The sequence below is a fragment of the Anolis sagrei genome, chromosome X (assembly GCF_037176765.1).
Source record: "Anolis sagrei isolate rAnoSag1 chromosome X, rAnoSag1.mat, whole genome shotgun sequence".
NCBI classification, from domain to species: domain Eukaryota; kingdom Metazoa; phylum Chordata; class Lepidosauria; order Squamata; family Dactyloidae; genus Anolis; species Anolis sagrei.
The window spans coordinates 95,080,936-95,100,908 of NC_090034.1; the positions used below are offsets into that span (position 1 = coordinate 95,080,936).

Consider the following 19,973-nt stretch of genomic DNA (forward strand, 5'->3'; position numbering starts at 1 on the left):
AACTGTAATTTCAACTTCAGCTTCAAATAAACATTTTAACACTCTGCTAGACAAATATATTTTTGTGCAGTGGCATGTCTTTGTCCCTGGCAGTTCAAAGACATGGTTTATCAGTTTAGCAGCCGAGTTACCTGTGTGCCATTACATGAATGCTTGTGAACATCACTTGTTCAAAGGATTGACTTCTAACAAGGTTTTTTCCAAAATGCACATTGAAAGGTTAAAATGGCATATTTTCATCAAGCAACATAGGAGCCACAGTGGTGCAATGGTTTAAACCAGGGGTCCTCAAACTTTTTGAACAGAGGGCCAGGTCACAGTCCCTCAAACTGTTGGAGGGCCAGATTATAATTTGCAAAAAAGCATGAATGAATTCCTATGCACATTGTACATATCTTATTTGTAGTGCAAGAAACACTTAAAGCAATACAATAATTAAAATGAAGAACAATTTTAACAAAAATTTAAACTTATTATTTTCTGGACCTCACTACCTCTGAGAATGCTTGCCATAGATGCAGGCGAAACGTCAGGAGAGAATGCCTCTAGACCAAGGCCATATAACCTGAAAAAATCTACAACAACCCAGTGATTCTGGCCATGAAAGCCTTCAACAATACATCAAACTTATTATTACTTCAATGGGTAGTGTGGGCCTGCTTTTGGCTGATGAGATAGGATTGCTGTTGTTGTTGTTGTTGTGTGCTTTGAAGTCATTTCAGACTTCAGTTGACCCTGAGCGAGGGCCGGGTAAATTACCTTAGAGGGACATATCTGGCCCTCGGGCCTTAGTTTGAGGACCCCTGGTTTAAACCCTTGTGCCAGCTGAACTGCTGACCTGAGGGTCGGCGGTTCGAATCTACAAGACAGGTGAGCTCCCATCTGTCAGCCCCAGCTTCCCATGTGGGAACATGAGAGAAGCCTCCCACAGGATGGTAACACATCTGGGTGTCCCCTGGGCAACATCCTTGCAGATGGTCAATTCTCTCACACCAGACTCCAATTTGCTTCTGACACGATAAAAAAAATAAAGCAACAATGCAAACAAAATAATAGTACTACCCTCAGTCACAAAAAAGAAATTTCTGGAATATAATAATTACTTTCAAAGTATGTACCGAAGAATTAAACAGGAAATAACAACTGAATAACAAGAAACAATGTTTATTTCATTTTTTTTTTAAAAAAAGAACATTCACATACAAAATGCTGGCTACCCTGAGTTCCAGACATTCACCAGATAAGACTATTTGCTTTTTAATTCAGTTTTGAAATCTCAAGGGTCAAAAGGGAAACCATAGTGCAAAGGAGCCTTGAAAGAAATATAATGGACCACAAGGCTGGGAAGGCAAGGTCTGCCAATGGAAACAGTTGCTGCAAAGCAGACCCAAAGGCTGCTTAGAGCCAAAAGTTAGAGAATGATGCTTTACTTCATATAGGTACAGATGGTGGAGATCCAGAATGGACGACAGCTGGTGCATTTGACTGCATTTGACCGTCTCGTCTCTCTCCTTTCATCTTCCTTCTTCATCTACCATACAGTGGTCTTGAGGTTGTTTGTACCCCATGGATAAATCACACTGCCAAGGCGGGAGGTCCTTCTGATGCCCTGGAATTAAGCTGAAGGAGACATGGTCCAGAAGAGAAAGCATGTGGCTAGGCAGGCACATCTTGGATTCCACACTTGAGGTTAGCAGGTACTGCAAAATCTGCAGGTGACGACAAAGAGCGAGCATGAGATCATACATGATCAAGACCAGTGTGATGCATAAAAATATATGATATATGATTTGAATGGAATTGTATGAGAGATGTATGGTTGGGGTCTTTATAGTCTAGAGATGCCATCCTAAGATGAGGCCTGGAAAACTACAAGAAGGAGGTGACGAATTCATGGACTGTAATTAAAAGTTGCTGATGAGAGCAGTGACAAATAATTAACTGTTTGGAGAAAAACAACGTGTTTACATTATCAAAGACAATGGCTCTTTAAGTTAAGGAAATGTTTACAAGGTTCCTTATGTTAAGAAGGAAGTCAACAACAGGTTCCTTAGATTTAAAGATTTTAATCTTTACAATTCATTTATTTATTTACAGTATTTCTATACCACTTTTCTCATTCCTAGGGGGACTCAACCGGCCCTGCCCATCGTGATCGACTATTGTGATTTTATTTTGTATTGTGTGCTTATTTATTTTATTTTTTTATCTTTATTATATTTTACTGATGTATTGTTTTATGTTGTATATTTGCTTTGATGTAATTGTTGGGCTTGGCCTCATGTAAGCTGCCCCGAGTCCCCTTGGGGAGATGGTGGTGGGGTATAAATAAATTATTATTATTATTATTATTATTATTATTATTATTATTACCAATTAAGGAGAGTCGATATCTGCCCAGAACTGAGATGAAGCCAGGATGCATATGTCATCAGTTGGGGAAGCCTCCCCCTAGCACCAACTGCCGCTCTGGTCCAGAGTAAAGAGAGGGGGGGCCAGGGGACAGTTCCACCTTGTCTCCTGTGCTATTCTAATAATATAATATAATGTATATACATATAATATTTATAGTATTATAATGTAATGCAATATAATACTAATAATATGATTTATATTTATATTACATGTGATATTACTAATAATATTACAATATAATGGTATAGTGCAATATAGTAATATTTAATACTGATATTGTACTATGCTAATAATATAATATATTGTATGTAAATATATCTTGTAAACCGCTCTGAGTCCCCTTTGGGGTGAGAAGGGTGGCATATAGATGTCACTAATAAATAAATAAATGTTTCAGGCTATATAAACATCTATCATTCATTTACAATTGTAGAACAACATCAGCAAGAAATATTCCTATATAAGAGACCTTCTAATATTCCATAAGTGTGGCAGACTGGAGGAGTCTGGTCCACCCACCACTCTTCTCCATGGGGAGGAGAAAGATGGTGTACCTTTGGGAGTGGCAGATCTGCAATGGAACGCGCAGTCTGGTCACTTGCCCCTTGTCTCAAGGGAAGAGAAATGGAACTGTAGAGGAGTCTACTGAACAAGTCAGTACCTGCCATCTGTTGAGGAATTACGAAGGTGGAGGCATTACTTTTTATTCAACCCTCGTAGTTAGATAGTTTAGCCTCCACCTTTCCTATCTAGAAAATGTAGTTCTTTGTTTTGAATAAACCTTTTGAAATTTTAAGGCTGACTCTGCTGCTTGTGGCTTAAGCTCAATGTGCCTTCTGCCACATGGATGCCTACTGTTGTGTGTGAGGAATCTGCTGTGCTTCGTATGGAGGACAGAGAAGGCTTTGGCCTTGGCTCTTCTCCCTAAACTGGGGAATTGAAGCTCACCGATCTGTTTGGGTTTGGGAAGATTCAGATTGTTCATCAATTCCACAAAAGCTTCCCGCGGCAAGGTCAAACGAGGATTCAGGGTTCTCTCTTCTTCCACCGTGGAAACAGTCTGGCCTGCAAGAGGAAAGGGGATTATAATTCATGAAGAAAATAGCAGGACATTTCCCCCTATAATCCACAGATAATAACACAGACCAGCCAAAAAATTTTTTTCTTGATGTCTTCATTTTTAGGCCTGTTTCTGAGGTTATTTGGGATGCCTATTTAGAAACCACATCAGCTCTAGATTATTAAATATGGTTTTCTGTAGGTGAGCAGATGACGACTACTGGATGGCATATGTTTTGTATTAAATACAAATAAGATACAAATAAAATTACCTTAATTGAGGCATCAAGAGGTTAAATGTTTTTGAATATTTACATAAACCTGTAATTTAAGATAAGACTGCCCAACTCTGATTAAACCATTCTGACCTTCTTCGATGTAAATGTGCAGGCATTTTCTTCCAATAAAAATAAATAGAGTAAAATAATAAAGGTAATAACAATAATAGAGTAAAAAAATGAAATGTAATATTAACAATAATAATAAATAGAGTAAAATAATAAATGTAATAATAACAATAATAGAGTAAAATAATAAATGTAATAATAACAACAATAATAGGGTAAAATAATAAATGTAATAATAACAATAATAATAGAGTAAAATAATAAATGCAATAATAATAATAAAGTAAAATAATAAATGTAATAATAATAATACATTTATTATGTATTTATAACAGAGTAAAATAATAAATAATCTTGACACGAATATAAGCCAAGGGGGACTTTTTCAGCCTTAAAAAAGGTCTGAAAAACTAGGCTTATACTTAAGTATATACAGTAACTTTCCCCTTTAAGAAGTAGATCAGGAGAGGTCATTCGATGCATAGTCTCAGAGCTAAAGATCTTCAGATGTCAATGAGACAGATGATGCTTCTGACCTGATCAGGCTACTAAGGCAGGTGGAATTGGAGTCAGCTAGAGAGTCATAGGTTCCCCAGCCCTGCTCCTGCACGGGATTCAGAAACTCACCTGTATAGTCATGGGCAGGGTAGATCAGGCAGTCTCCAGGAAGCGTGAAGATTTTCTCATGGACCGACCGGTAGAGGGTATTTGGGCAACCTGAGGCAACAAAGGAAACCAACTAGGTTAAGAGCCTCCAAGGAGTTCTTCCTCCAACCTTTGCTCCTTTGGCAAAACAGAACACCCACTCGGTCAAAAAGTTTCACTCATTTCTCCTGAGCTTTCCAACAAAGAGCAAATGAGTTCAGTGGGCCCTGCTCTTGACTGTGTGTCCCTGGCCTTGCTCCTGATCAGAGTTTGGAAAAGTCCACTGTGAGGCTACAACAGTCAGAATTGCTTGACTAGTGTGTCCATCCCAGTGGCTCTGGAAGTTTCCCAATAGATCCAGCCCCACAAAGAAAGCCCACCTAGCTAGGAACATCTCCACTCAACTCTTCTAAGCAATGCAGTGGTTCTCGGGCTTTGTCCTTCTAGATCAGGCATGGACATACTTGGGCCCTCCAGGTGTTTTGGACTTCAACTCCCACAATTCCTAACAGCCAGTAGGCTGTTGGGAATTGTGGGAGTTGAAGTCCAAAACACCTGGAGGGCTCAAGTTTGCCCATGCCTGATCTAGATGTTAGAATCTATCATCATTTGGCCATGCTTCCTAAAGTTAACATCTGACATGGTAGCCATTTGAAAGAGTTCATTCATGTTGAAGGTAGAACAAGTTTTCTGCTGCTCTAAGACATAGAATGATGGATTCAAATTACAGGAAGAGGGAGGGCAGGTGACCATCTGCCAGGAGTGATTTGACTGTGCACTGCTGCATGCTTGAAAAAATGGCCCTTGGGGACTTTTCCAACTCTGTGATCGACTAACACTGTAGGTTGTCGAAGGCTTTCATGGCCAGAATCACTGGGTTGCTGTGAGTTTTCCGGGCTGTCACCTATGATCGCCAGAAATGTGTCATGGCAAACTACATATGGAAGGAAAAAGGGAGAATAAGAAAGAGGAAAACACACACAGAGAGAATAACAAATTGATCCACAAAAACAGAGATCAAGGCCATTGTGTTGTCAAAGGCTTTCATGGGTGGAATCACTGGGTTGCTGTGAGTTTTCCAGGCTGTATGGCCATGTTCCAAAAGCATTCTCTCCTGACATTTTGCCCACATCTATGGCAGGCATCCTCAGAGGTTGTGCGGTCTGTTGGAAACTAAGCAAGTAAGGTTTATATATCTGTGGAATGTCAGGACAGTAAATAAAGAGCAAAACTCAGGACAGTAAATAAAATCGGGACAGTAAATAAAGAGCAACATTCAAAAATCTGGGGAATTCCAGACAAGAATCAATCAGGGCCAACTAACACCTCTCAACAAAAGATTCCCCCAGGCAGGAAGCAGCCAGGCTTTGAAGCTGCAAGCCATTAAATGCTAACTTATTGCAACATTCATATCTGTCTCAAGCAGACAAGAGTTCTTTCTCCCACCCTGGACATTCCATCTATATAAATAAAAATGTAATGTTCGTTTGTGGGATTAACATAACTCAAAAACCACTGGATGAATTGACACCAAATTTGGACACAATACACCTATCAGGCCAAGGAATGAGCATCACTAATAAAAACACTGGCAAACACAGAAGAGACTTAAAAAGCCAAAAAATAAAAAAATACGTTACAATGCATGTGCAAAACCACATATAAACACATGCACACATATATATACACACATATGCACACACATGCAGATTTGGCCACAGCAGCGCATGACAGGGGACAGCTAGTAGATATATAAACCCCACTTGCCTAGTTTCCAACAAACCCCTCAACCTCCAAGGATGCCTACCATAGAAACGTCAGGAGAGAATGCTTCTGGAACATGGCTTTATAGCCCGGAAAACTCCACAGCAACCCAGTAACACTGTAGGACCTCCATACCTTGCTGAAAATCTGTCCGTCCACAGCCTCGGATCAGCAAAGCATCCCCAGTGAAGGCCATCCCTTTGTCATTCAGCACATAGGTCAAGCAGCCATTTGTGTGCCCAGGGGTGGCACGGGCCTCCAAGGCCTGCAAAAAACGCAAGGCATAGCAAGACATTGAAGCCTTAAGTGCTGTTTCTACACTAGGATGATCCCATTGCCCAAAGTGGAATCCACGACATGCGAGTGTGGAGAAAAGTAAACTACAGACCACCTGCTGCAATGCAACCTGAGCCCTGCTACATACATAAAGGAGGACCTTCTTGCGCCAACACCAGAGGCACTCCAAGTGGCCAGCTACTGGTCAAAGGACATTTAACTACCAAGCTTGCAAACTTTGTGTTTTTTGTTTGTTTGTTTGTTTGTTTGTTAAAAATGCAACACAACTGTTTGGTTTGCTCCTGACAGGATAAACAAAAAATGGAAAAGTATGAGGTAGATCCTATTAAATAAGAGGGCAGTGAGTGGTGTTGAGCAGGAGGTTATGACTCTCATAATCTGTCAGCCCAAGAGTTGTAGTCCAAATAAGTAAATATTCTAAGCTTTGCTTTGAACCCCAGCAATCATATTGGGTTTTAGAGATATAAGTGACGTACAAATGCCCCAAACTTCAGGAGATGCCCTTCCTGGATGAGGATATCGGCAGAAGCACCGCTGTCTTTGGCGATGACACTTCGGCAGCCTGGCAGCAGATCCTTCAGGAGTCCTGTGCCTGTGATGTGATCAGCATGGCAATGGGTGTTGACTGGGAAAGAGAAGGAAGACAAAGAGGGAAACCTTATTTTATTGCAGAATCATAGAATCAAAGAGTTGGAAGAGACCTCATGGGCCATCCAGTCCAACCCCCTGCCAAGAAGCAGGAATATTTCATTTAAATCACCCAATGCTGGACCCAAAAGTGCAGTGGCAAAATCTGGTCCCCTGGAATCCCAAATTGGCCCCAAAGAATTTCTCAAGTGGTCACATCCAACTCACAAATCCAAGATTAATAGGTAGTTCCTGCATTCAAATTTTCTCACCTAAGTAAAGGTAAAGGTTTTCCCTTGACATTAAGTCTAGTCGTGTCCAACTCTAGGGGTGGTGCTCATCGCAATGTCTAAGCCGAGTCTGCATTGTCTGCAGAAACCTCCAAGGTCATGTGGTCTGCATGACTGCATGGAGCGTCATTACCTTCCCACCAAAGCGGTATCTATTGATCTACTCACATTTGCATGTTTTATTATTATTTTATTATTATTACTATTTAAACTGTTAGGTCGGAAGAAGCTGGAGCTAAGTGTAGGAGCTCACCCTGCTCCCCGGATTTGAGCCACTGACCTTTTGGTCAGCAAGGTCAGCATCTCAACAGCCAATACAGTCTTAGACACTTAGGAAGTGTCCGACATGTGATCCAATACAACAGCCAGCAGAGTGATCTTGTCTGCTGTGGACTCATCTTGTTGTGTTTATAATAATAATAATAATAATAATAATAATAATAATAATAATAATTTATACCCTGCCACCATCTCCCCAAGGGGACTCGGGGCAGCTTACATGAGGCCAAGCCCAACAATGCAATACATCAATATACAACAAAACACAGCAATGGAATATACAGAATAAAATACAATACAAAACCATTATAAATAGTACATCAACAATATAAAAATCACGACATTTAAGACAAGGAAATCAACTTCATTTCTATACCACCCTATCAGGGAAGTACAACAAAAGATTGGCAAACATTCAATGCCTGAGAAACATAGCATAATGCAGCACTTCAAATAATAAACAGAAAAATAGGCAACATCAGAATATATTTATAAAATAACTCAAAATAGCAGGTGAGAAATTTAAATATACAACATAATTGGGACACATTTCTCTAATAAAATAATTGGGACACATTTACACATAAGACACATTTTAAAAGCAGCTGAAAAAGGTGGGATTTTGGTAGGGCTCAACATGAGACAAAACTCACCTGCATAGATCAAATTAAGCCCTAGTTGCTTCACCAGGGTTGAATCTCTCTTGGCCGTCTCCAGAACTGGGTCTATCAGAACTGCCTCCTTGGTTGTCACATCTGCCAGCAAGTAGGTATAGGTGAAGCTTGCTGATTCAAAAAGCTTGTAGGAATGGGACAAAAAGATATAGGATTAGCCCACAGATGACACGGATGGGAAGCTCTGGTGACACACAAAAATGGATGTCTGCTCACTTCCTGAAGAAACATTTGATTTAGAGTTCTGAATGAGAAAAAGTGTAAAATAATATTTGTTGTTGTCGTTGTGTGCCTCCAGGACACTTCTTGACATTCTCAGGCAACCATATCACAGGTTTTCATTGGCAAGATTTGTTCAGAGATGCCATCATACTCAGAGGCTGAGAGCTTCGGACCCGCCTACCTTCATAACTGTATCTCTCTCCACGTACCAACCCGGGCCCTTAGATCTTTGTGGAGGCCCTCCTTTCACCCCTAACAATCTCACAAGCTCGTCTTGTGGGCACAAGGGAGAGAGCCTTTTCTTCTATGGCTCCCTGACTTTGGAACTCATTACCTGGAGAGATCAGGAAAGCCCCTTCACTAGAAACGTTAAAAAAGAACCTTAAAACCTGGCTCTTCCTCTGTGCACAATATGACACCATTGCACCCCTCAACGCTTCTGTCACTGGAATACACGCCCTCCAAATGGGAAATTTAGCTTCACAACTCTGTGTGTTTTTACGAGTTCCCTGCAAATAACTTGCTCCTATTTTATCTCATTAGAGTCTTTTAATAATTTTATCCTGTACTTGTGCCCCGGCCCATTGTTATTGTGATTTTGCTTATTGGAATGTTATTTTATGACTGTGTTTTTATATATATCTATATATATTCCATTTATGTAATTTTGATGATGTTGTTTGTTGTTTATGCTCTAGTTTTATTTTGCTGTAATATATTGTCTGGGCTTGGCCCCATGTAAGCCATTCCGAGTCCCCATTGGGGAGATGGTGGGGGGGGGGGGGGTTTAAATAAAGATGATGATGATTATTATTATTGCCCAAGGTAACCTAATGGGTTTCTGTGCCCAAGGTGAGATTCGAACCCTGGTCTTCAGAACCATAGCCCAACACTCAAATCATTAGACCATGCTGGCTCTTCTAACAGAATACACTTCCATCCTCTATATGTATTTGACGGATTTGTATCCTGATTTTTTATAAACAGAACATATCCTCATTGAATAATAATAATAAACGTTTATTTATACCCCGCTATCATCTCCCGCAGGACTCGGTGCGGCTTACAAGAGGCCAAGCCCAAATACCTCAGAAACTTGAACTTGAAGACTTGAACAATGATATCACACTGGTTTTAATCTAAGGACATGCTTAGTTTGGTTTCCTTGTTGTTGCCGTGTGCCTTCAAGTCATTTCCAACTTATGGCAACCTAAAAGTGAATCAATCATGGACTTTTCTGAGGCTGAGAATGTGTGACTTGCCCAGGGTCACCAAGTATCTTTCCATGGCTGAGTGAGGAAACAAAGCAAGATCCCCATAATTTGACACTCCAGGCATTACACCAAGCTGGGATTGATACCAATTTTTTTTTTTCAGAATTTGCATAAAAAAATTAAAGACATTGCAATTAGTTAAATCTGTAATTGCCGGTAGCTATTTCATTTCATATGTACATAAGTCTCTTGATGTGGCAAGTCTCTTGATGTGGCAAGTTTTCTGATGTTGGCAATGAACTTTTCTAATGCTTCAAGCTTTATCTTCAGACATTTTACAGCCTCCTCCTATCAGTATTTTCCAGTGTTCGTAAATATCCATATCAATGTTATCACACATAATTTCCCATATGTTGAAGTTGAATGGCAAATGAATTGAGATGATATACTTAATCATCACCCAAATTCTATCACACCATGAAATGAGCAGATAATTGAAATGTTAAGAGGCTGCATAATATTATGCAACATGATTTTTGTTCCCAGGTTATAAATGTCATTTCCTTATTGGCTCTATTATAAAAACATTTGCGTAAGGTAAAGGCAAAGGTTTCCCCTGACATTAAGTATAGTTGTGTCTGACTCTGAGGGTGATACTCATCTCTATGTCTAAGCTGAACAGTTGTCCATAGACACCTCCAAGGTGATGCGGCCAGCATGACTGCATGGAGCGCCATTACCTTCCTGCAGAAGCAGTAACTATTGATCTACTCACATTTGTATGTTTTCGAATTGCAAGACTGGCAGAAGCTGGCGCTAACAGAGGGAGCTCACCCTGCTCCCCGGATTTGAACTGCCCACCTTTCAGTCAACAAGTTCACCAGCTCAGCGGTCTAACCTGCTGTGCCACCAGGGGCATTGAATGTTTGCCTATCTGTGTATGTTGCAATCTGCTCTGAGTCCCCTTGGGGAGATAGAGCAGAATATAAATAAAGTGTATTATTATTAATCTGGTGCTCCTCAACGCTATCTTTGTAGTCCTCAACATCTCCAAATTACCCTTTTTTCTGGGGATGGGGGAGGATGGAGGAGTGAATAAAACATATTTCTTATTTCAAAATGACAGGTAGAATTCCAATTGACTCACTTTTAGATTGGGGAACTTTTGGCACTGCGCGGAGGGTTTCAGGAACAGACCTATCCCACTTCAATCCAACAGCAATGTCAAGGAATATTAAGAAACTGCAAACTCAAAAAAGTTTCTGGGAGATGAGTGGAAAGATTTTAAAATGTAGGCAATTCCCTAGTTTTGAACAAGATAACTTCTGTAGGCTTCCTCTTGAATTAGTATGTATATATGTTTAAATGTTACTCCAGCCATATAGTTTTAGACAGCATAGGGAAGGGTTAATATCCCTTCGGTGTTTGTTTTGCTGTCTCTGCCCCTGTTCAGAAGATTTGCTGCACTTTCTCTCCCTGTACTAACAGGATTTTGAAAGATCTGGTTTGTTATGGAAACAAGGATTGGGGATAAGTCTTCAGTTGAGACACCTTTCCCCCATGATAACTCTTCCAGGAGCGAATTTCCCTTCCGATGGGGAGATTTCTCTCACTTCCTGTTGTATCATCCCCATTCTCAACTATGAGTAGTTTGTATATATTTATAACCAGGGAACTGCCTGTATTTGAAAAAAAATATGAAAAATTGGTTTGTTGTCATCAGGAAACCCTGATGTATTCTGGACTCTCACGGAGCTTTTTGATCATAAAGTTTCTCCTTGCTACAAGCTCATATCAACTGCTGGATCTAGCTGTTCCTTCAACAGCCTGACTTTACACCCTTTATCTTGCTCTAACATATCTTCTCTCATGAGCTTTGCTCCTCCATCGTCCTTGCTACCCTAGAAGGCCCCTTGATCCCTCTGCCCTTTCTTCCCTGGGGCGCCCAAGGCACCTGAGCAATTCCACCTCTACAACCCTCTCTGCACAATCCACATTTTCAGGTAATCTTGAGTGCAGCATGGATTGTACCTCCTAGCATCCCTCATTATTGGGATGTTGGCTAAAGCTACTGGAAATTGCAGTCCAGCAACATCTAGAGAAGTGGTTCTCAACCGTCCTAATGCCGTGGCCCCTTAATACAGTTCCTCACGTTGTGGAGACCCTCAACCATAAAATTATTTTTGTTGCTACTTCATAACTGTAATTTTGCTACTGTTATGAATTATCATGTAAATATCTGATATGCAGGATGTATTTTCATTCACTGGACAAAATTTGGCACAAATACCCAATACGTCCAAATCTGAATAATGGTGGAGTTGGGGAAGGGATTGATTTTGTCATTTGGGAGTTGTAGTTGCTGGGATCTATAGTTAACCTACAAACAAAGAGAATTCTGAACTCCATCAATGATGCAATTGAACCAAACTTGGCACAGAGAACTCCCACGACCAACAGAAAATACTGGAAGGGTTTGGTGGGCATTGACCTTGAGTTTTGGAGTTGTACTTCACCTACATCCAGAGAGCACTGTGGACTCAAACAATTATGGATCTGGACCAACTGTGGCACACATACTCAATATGACCAAATGTGCACACTGGTGGAGTTTTGGGAAAATAGAGCTTGACATTTGGGAGTTGTAGTTGCTGGAATTTATAGTTCACCTACAAACAAAGAGCATTCTGAACCCCATCAACGATAGAACTGAGCCAAACTTCCCACACAGGTCCCCACGACCAACAAAAAACACTGTGTTTTCTGATGGTCTCTGGCTATCTCTTAGACACTCCCTCACAACTCCCCCCCCCCCCCCCAACGGTCCCAACCTCCAGGTTGAGAAACGCTTATCTAGAGGGCTGCATGATATCCATCCCTGCCTCAAATTTGCATGTTTATATGCATTGTATGTCTTACTCAACACTTAACCAAGGGCTCTTCCTCAATAAAAGACCTTAGCACTTTGACACAAATTCTATGCTAGTTTCTTTTGCTTTTCAGACTCCTCTGTGCCTCTAGATTTTGAAAAAAATGGCTTGTTGTAGAAACCAGGATGGATGGCAATGCTTCAGTGGAGACACCTTTTCCCTGTGATAATAACTCCTCCAAGAATGAATTTCCCTTCCTATGAATAGATTTTTCTCACTTTCTGTTGTCTCTTAATTATGAGTCATTTGTAAGTCAGATGTTTGTAACTCAGAGACTGCCTGTATTGTATTGTATTGGAGAAATATTATTATTGTAAGAACTTGGAAAAAAGGTAATAAGACTGGAAGAGCTAAGATGAGACATTTTGCTACCCGATGCATCGAAAAGCACCCTCCTCCAAATATACAAATTCAAGTCTGCAGAGTCAAGACAAGGTAATATTTACAGGACTAGTCAGGGACATGGGAGATCTGAGTTCGAATCCTTGGAATCATGAAATTCGCAGGCTGATCTCGAATCCCTCGCAGACCTACCAATAAGACAAGCAGGGATGTTGTGAGAATAATGTGAGTCAAGAGATAAGAGCGATGTGTGTCACCTTGCCAGCACTGGAGGAAAGTGCAGTTATAAATCTAGAAATAAAACAAGCGCAAATAGACACAGCACTCTAAGGAAGTAAAATGATTTTGTTGCATGATGCAGAAAAATCCAGAAGCCATTTCACTGCTCCTTGCAGAAAAGATAAATACAATCAAAGAGCATTCTGAACTCCATCAACGATGGAATCTAATTAAACTTGGCACACAGAACTCCCATGACTAACAGAAAATACTGGAAAGGTTTGGAGGGCATTGACCTTGAGTTTGGGAGTTATAGTTCACCTACACTGTGTGGACTGAAACAATGATGAATCTGGACCAATCTTGGCACGAAAACTCAATATGCTGAAATGTGACAACTGGTGGAGTTTCGAGAAAACAGACCTTGACATTTGGGAGTTGTAGTTGCTGAGATTTATAGTTCACCTACAATCAAAGAGAATTCTGAACCCCACGACAGAATTAGGCCAAACTACCTCCACAGAACCCCCATGACAAACAGAAAATATTGTGTTTTCTGATGGTTTTGGCGATCCCTCTTACACCCCCCTCGTGACCCCCCCCCCCGGGGTCCTGGCCCTCAAACGCTGCCCTAAGAGATTTGAATACAGAATCGGAAGTCCACAATTCCTAATGTGTTTTGTCAATTGAACTAGCCAAGACATCTGATGTTGATTTTTTTGGTCTGCTCTAACAGGCATGAGCATAATGTATACAATTCTAGACATCTATCTTATAGTGTATATGCCAATAGTCTAAACTCCAGAAAAAAAATCTGAAATCCCAAATATTTCTGCTTCCAAACATTTCAGACAAGGGTTACTCAACCTGTATATGGAATTCTTCAAAGAGGTTGCAAATTGAGAGCCACTCCCTACTATAATCGCCTTCTAATCAAGGCGAAAGAAGAAAGCGCAAAAGCCGGGTTGCAGCTAAACGTCAAAAAAACCAAGATTATGGCAACAAGAATGATTGACAACTGGAAAATAGAGGGAGAAACCGTGGAGGCCGTGACAGACTTTGTATTTCTAGGTGCAAAGATTACTGCAGATGCAGACTGTAGCCAGGAAATCAGAAGACGCTTACTTCTTGGGAGGAGAGCAATGTCCAGTCTCGATAAAATAGTGAAGAGTAGAGACATCAGACTGGCAACAAAGATCCGCCTAGTCAAAGCCATGGTATTCCCTGTAGTAACCTACGGATGTGAGAGCTGGACCTTAGGGAAGGCTGAGCGAAGGAAGATAGATGCTTTTGAGCTGTGGTGTTGGAGGAAAGTGCTAAGAGTGCCTTGGACTGCGAGAAGATCCAACCAGTCCATCCTCCAGGAAATAAAGCCCGACTGCTCACTGGAGGGAAAGATACTAGAGACAAAGTTGAAGTACTTTGGCCACATCATGAGGAGACAGGAGAGCCTAGAGAAGACAATTATGCTGGGGAAAGTGGAAGGCAAAAAGGAAGAGGGGCCGACCAAGGGCAAGATGGATGGATGGCATCCTTGAAGTGACTGGACTGACCTTGAGGGAGCTGGGGGTGGTAACGGCCGACAGGGAGCTCTGGCGTGGGCTGGTCCATGAGGTCACGAAGAGTCGGAGACGACTGAACGAATGAACAACAACAACCCTACTATAAGAATTTTATGGTCCTCATTCAATTTCCCTTCAATTCCAAATATTTAACACTGTAGTACCTTGAAGCTTCAGTTCAGCATTTAGAAATGCAGCAGAGGACTACAAAGAAAAGAGCCAAGACATGCTACCAAACAGAGCAATTAGAATAGCTTCAGGGTGAATGATTTGCAAAGTCTTCTTCCTGGCAACGCTAGAAAGAACTTATTTTGAGGGATGCTTTTGGCTTCTATAGCCCTCAACTACTCCTCCATATATATACTCCTCGGGCTGCAATGAACATGCAAAACAGTGTAGCTATATGTTGAACTAGGATTTTCCAAGTCCGGAGTTTGGATTCAATGAAAACTCACTGAATAACCTTGGGCAGGTCACTCTCTCTCAGACCCAAAAGGGGAATGCACTGGCAAACTTCCTTTGACGAAACCTTGCCAAGAAAACTCTAGGGTCACTGGAAGGTGAAGTCGTCTAAAATAACAACTCATAGCAACATGATGCAAGTTTTAGGAAGTGAAGCAAAATCTCCATCTCCTGATTACCAGCTCCACCCTGCACCAATCTGCCATATCCTGACCTTAAACCAGAGCTTTCCAAACTTTCCATGTTGGTAACACGCTTTTTAGACATGCATCCTTTTGCAACACAGTAATTCAGTTTTTGTACCAAACTGGAGGTTAAACCAACCTCTTATAAGAGTTTAATACTATGGAATTGGCACACAGAGCCCCCATGACCAGCAAAAAAATACTGGAGGTCTTTGGGGAAAATTCACCTTGATTTGGGGGAGTTGTAATTCACCGACATCCAGAGTGTACTGAGAACCCAAACACTGACGGATCAGGACCAAACTTGGCACACATAACTGATATGCCGAAATTTGATTACTGGAGGGGTTTAGGGGGAACTGACCTTCTTTTCTGGGAGTTGTAGTTCACCTACCATCAGAGTAACTGTGACCTCCACTGATGATGGTCCTGGTCCAAATTGGGTACACAGAACCGCCATGAATAACTCAACCTACTGGAGGGGTTTCAGGAGCCTGACTCACCGTAGTAGGAGTTGTAGTTTACCCTACATCCAGAGAGCACACTGAACCCCACCGACAATGCATCTAGAGCAAACTTGCCCAACATAATGAATTTTAAATACTGTTGGAGTTTTTCGGGTTTAACCTGGCATGATGTGAGTTATAATTCACCCACAACCTTATGCATTTGGTATGATTAAAAACTGACTTTTCCAAATAACCTGGGCCACACTGGTACCCACGCTAGTATCAAATAATCTTTACTATATAAATGATGTTTACACTTCTTATGTACTACAGTTGATTCTTTTCTAAACGTTTCCTTTCTAGCCGCTCCATAGGGTTCCTCATAAACATCAGTGTCAACAAATTTTATTTTCTTAATTAGTGCTAATCACTTGCAGCTCAATCAACAGATGGTGGAAATTACAAAAGTTACAACACTTGAACAACACCTGCACTACTCCAATTCTGTAGTGATCAAACCTCTTTCGCAGTTTCTAAACAGAGGCTCTGCTTTGTCAATCTTAATATCTGAGAGAAGCAGTATATCACATATATGATTATTATTTAATAATTATTTATTGATAATTTATTATTATTATTATTATTTTACTGACACAAAAACACAGTATGTCACAACAAATGAGATCTATATGCTGGATTTCATATCACAAAATAATAATTATTATTATTATAATTATAATAATAATTATTATTATTATGTGCAATACACGGCTTTATTGCATGCTTCCCACTTTAACATTTTAATACAGGTAGGAATTGTGCAATCCCCCTGATGTTGCTGGACTGTACTTCCAAGAATCCCAAACTTAGTTGTTAGGGTTGATGCAAGAGAGGGTGCATCTACACCAGCGTTTCTCAGTCTGGGGGTCGAGACCCCTGGGGGGTCGCGAGGGAGTGTCAGAGGGGTCACCAAAGACCATCAGAAAACACAGTATTTTCTGTTGATCATGGGTGTTCTGTGTGGGAAGTTTGGCCCAATTTTATCATTGGTGGGTTTCAGGATGCTCTTTGACTGTAGGTGAATTATAAATCCCTGCTAACTACAACTCCCAAATGTCAAGGTCGATTTTCCCCAAACTCCACCAGTGTTCACATTTGGGCATATTGATTATCCGTGCCAAGTTTGGTCCAGATCCATCATTGTTTGAGCCCACGGTGCTCTCTGGATGTAGGGGAACTATAACTCTAAAACTCAAGGTCAATGCCCACCAAACCCTTCCAGTATTTTCTGATCGTCATGGGAGTTCTGTGTGCCAAGTCTGGTTCAGTTTCTTCATTGGTGGAGTTCACAATGCTCTTTGATTGTAGGGGAACTATAAATCCCAACAACTACAACTCCTAAATGACAAAATCAATCCCCTCCCCAACCCCATCAGTATTCAAATTTGAGCGTACCGGGTATTTGTGTGAAATTTGGTCCAGTGAATGAAAATACATCCTGCATATCAGATATTTACATTACGATTCATAACATTAGCAAAATTACAATTGTGACGTAGCAATGAAAATAATTATGGTTGGGGGTCACCACAACATGAAGAACTCTTAAGGAGTCATGGCATTAGGAAGGTTGAGAAACACTGATTCACACTGTAGAATTAACACAGTTTGACACCACTTGATCTGCCATGACTCGGTGCTATGGAATCATTGGATCTGCAGCTTGGTGAAGCAGCCACCACTCAATAGCACAGAAGTCTAAAGACTTTGTGAAACTATAACTCCCAGAATGCCATAGCTTTGAACCAGGGCAGTTACTCTAGTGTCAAACTGCATTAATTCTACAGTGGCCATACAACCTGATATGAAGGTAAAGATGATGGGACTTTGCCAGTGCAGATTAGGCCGTAGTAACTTTTCTTCTTAGGGCCCTTCGAGACAGGCCCTACATCCCAAGATCTGATTCCAAGTTTTCTGTTTATCCCAGATTATCTGGCAGTGTGGACTCATATAATCCAGTTTAAAGCAGAATACCTGGGATCAAATCCTGGGATATAGGGACTGTCTAGAAGGGCCCTCAATCTGGATCTACACTGCCATATAATGTAATATAATCCAGACTATCCACTTTGTTTTTCCCAGATTATATGGCAGTGTGGATTTATATAATCCAGTTTAAAGCAGAAAACCTGGGATCAGATCCCAGGATATTGGGCCTGTCTGGAAGGGCCCTCAGTCTAGATCTGCATTACCATATAATATAATCTGGATTATCCACTTTGTTTTCCCATATTATATAGCAGTGTGGATTCATATAATCCAGTTTAGAGCAGAATACCTGGGATCAGATCCTGGAATATTGGGCCTGTCTGGAAGGGCCCTCAGTCTAGATCTACACTGCCATATAATATAATCCAGATTATCCACTTTGTTTACCCCAGATTATATAGAACTGTGGAGTCATATAATCCAATTTAAAGAGGAATACCTGGGACCAGGTCCTGGGATATAGGGCCTGTCTGGAAAGGCTCTCAGTGTAGATCTACATTAGCATATAACATAATCTGGATTATCCACTTTGTTTATCCCAGATTATAAAGCAGTGTGGACTCATATAATCCAGTTTAAAGCAGAATACCTGGGATCAGATCCTGGAATATTGGGCCTGTCTGGAAGGGCCCTCAGTCTAGATCTACACTGCCATATAATATAATCCAGATTATCCACTTTGTTTACCCCAGATTATATAGAACTGTGGAGTCATATAATCCAATTTAAAGAGGAATACCTGGGATCAAATCCTGGGATATTGGGTCTGTCTGGAAGGGCCCTCAGTCTAGATCTACACTGCCATATAATATAATCTGGATTATCCACTTTGTTTATCCCAGATTATATAGTAGTGTGGACTCATATAATCCAATTTAAAAGGGAACATCTGGCATCACACCCTGGGATATAGGACCTGTCTGAAAGGGCCCTCAGTCTAGATCTACACTGCCATATAATATAATCCGGATTATCCACTTTAACCTGGTTATGAGTCTAAACTGCCAGATAATGCAGATCAAATATGATAATCTGGATATTCTATGGCAGTGCAGAAGAAGCCCTCAAAGTCTTTCAAAGGCCCCATCTTTGAAAGGGCACGGAATGCATCTACACTGTAGAATTAACACAGTTTGATCCCACTTTAAGTGCTCTGCCTCAACGCTATGGAATTTGGGTTTTGGTGAGGCACCACAGGAAGGCTACAGACCTTGCAAAAGCGCAACTTGGCTGATTCCATGGCAACGAGACAGGGCAGTTCCAAGTGGGGTCAACCCGTGTTGGTTCTAAGGTGTAGACGCGTCCTGGGATGCGGCTCACCTGTCGGAAGAGCAGCCCCTTGCGCTGGGCGGCGAGGACGGCGAGTCCCCTCCGGCAGGGCGGGGATAGGCACGGCGGGGGGCTCCGGAGGGCGGCGAGGAGGCCAGGCGGGCATCTCCTGGGCGGCCACATCGGGAAGGGATTCATTCTCTCTCTCTCTCTCTCTGGGCGGCCAAGCTCCCAGGACAAGCAGCAGAGCGACGCCCTCCTCCACTTCGGAGGCTTAGGCAGAGAGGGCGGAGCGCGGAGGGGCGGAGGGAGGAGGGGCGCAGGCGGGGCGCGCCTCCTTAAAGGGCCAGGCGCACAGAGCAAACTCAGGCCCCCCTCCGGGTGTTTTGGACTTTTCTAACAGCCGGTAGGCTGTTAGGAATTGTGGGACTTGAAGTCCAAAACACCCGGTGGGCCTAAGTTGGCCCTTGCCTGATCGTCAACACATAAAGCTTACAACACCTAGGATTCCATAGCATTGAGCCATGGCAATTCCATCCATCTATCTATATCTACCTATCCATATATCTCTATCCATCCATGTACTTATCTATCCACCTGTCCATCCATCTATCTACTTATGCATCCATCCATGTCTACTTATCTATCTATCCATCCATCCACCCACCCATCT

The 19,973-nt window shown here is 41.5% G+C and overlaps 1 protein-coding gene across 1 annotated transcript; it reads right to left on the reverse strand.

Annotated features, from left to right (window-relative positions):
* Window positions 1-1,148: 1,148 nt before the first annotated feature.
* On the reverse strand, window positions 1,149-19,585 carry LOC132780164 (persulfide dioxygenase ETHE1, mitochondrial). The gene is made up of 7 exons (XM_060783724.2): window positions 19,352-19,585; window positions 8,377-8,521; window positions 7,004-7,152; window positions 6,366-6,495; window positions 4,449-4,538; window positions 3,364-3,480; window positions 1,149-1,709 (listed from the first exon to the last, which is right to left on the reverse strand). The coding sequence occupies exons 1-7, from the start codon at window positions 19,496-19,498 to the stop codon at window positions 1,657-1,659; spliced, it is 831 nt and encodes a 276-aa protein (XP_060639707.2). The 5' UTR covers window positions 19,499-19,585; the 3' UTR covers window positions 1,149-1,656.
* Window positions 19,586-19,973: the final 388 nt, after the last annotated feature.

What these genes read in the sequence shown, in the direction of transcription:
- LOC132780164 (XM_060783724.2), bottom strand. Translation starts at nt 19,498, where the DNA reads ATGAATCCCTTCCCGATGTGGCCGCCCAGGAGATGCCCGCCTGGCCTC. An exon ending in AGGGGCTGCTCTTCCGACAG is followed by an intron (nt 8,522 to 19,351) that starts GTGAGCCGCATC and finishes CATTCCTACAAG; the next exon opens with CTTTTTGAATCAGCAAGCTT. An exon ending in ACGGACAGATTTTCAGCAAG is followed by an intron (nt 4,539 to 6,365) that starts GTATGGAGGTCC and finishes TTGTTGCCTCAG; the next exon opens with GTTGCCCAAATACCCTCTAC.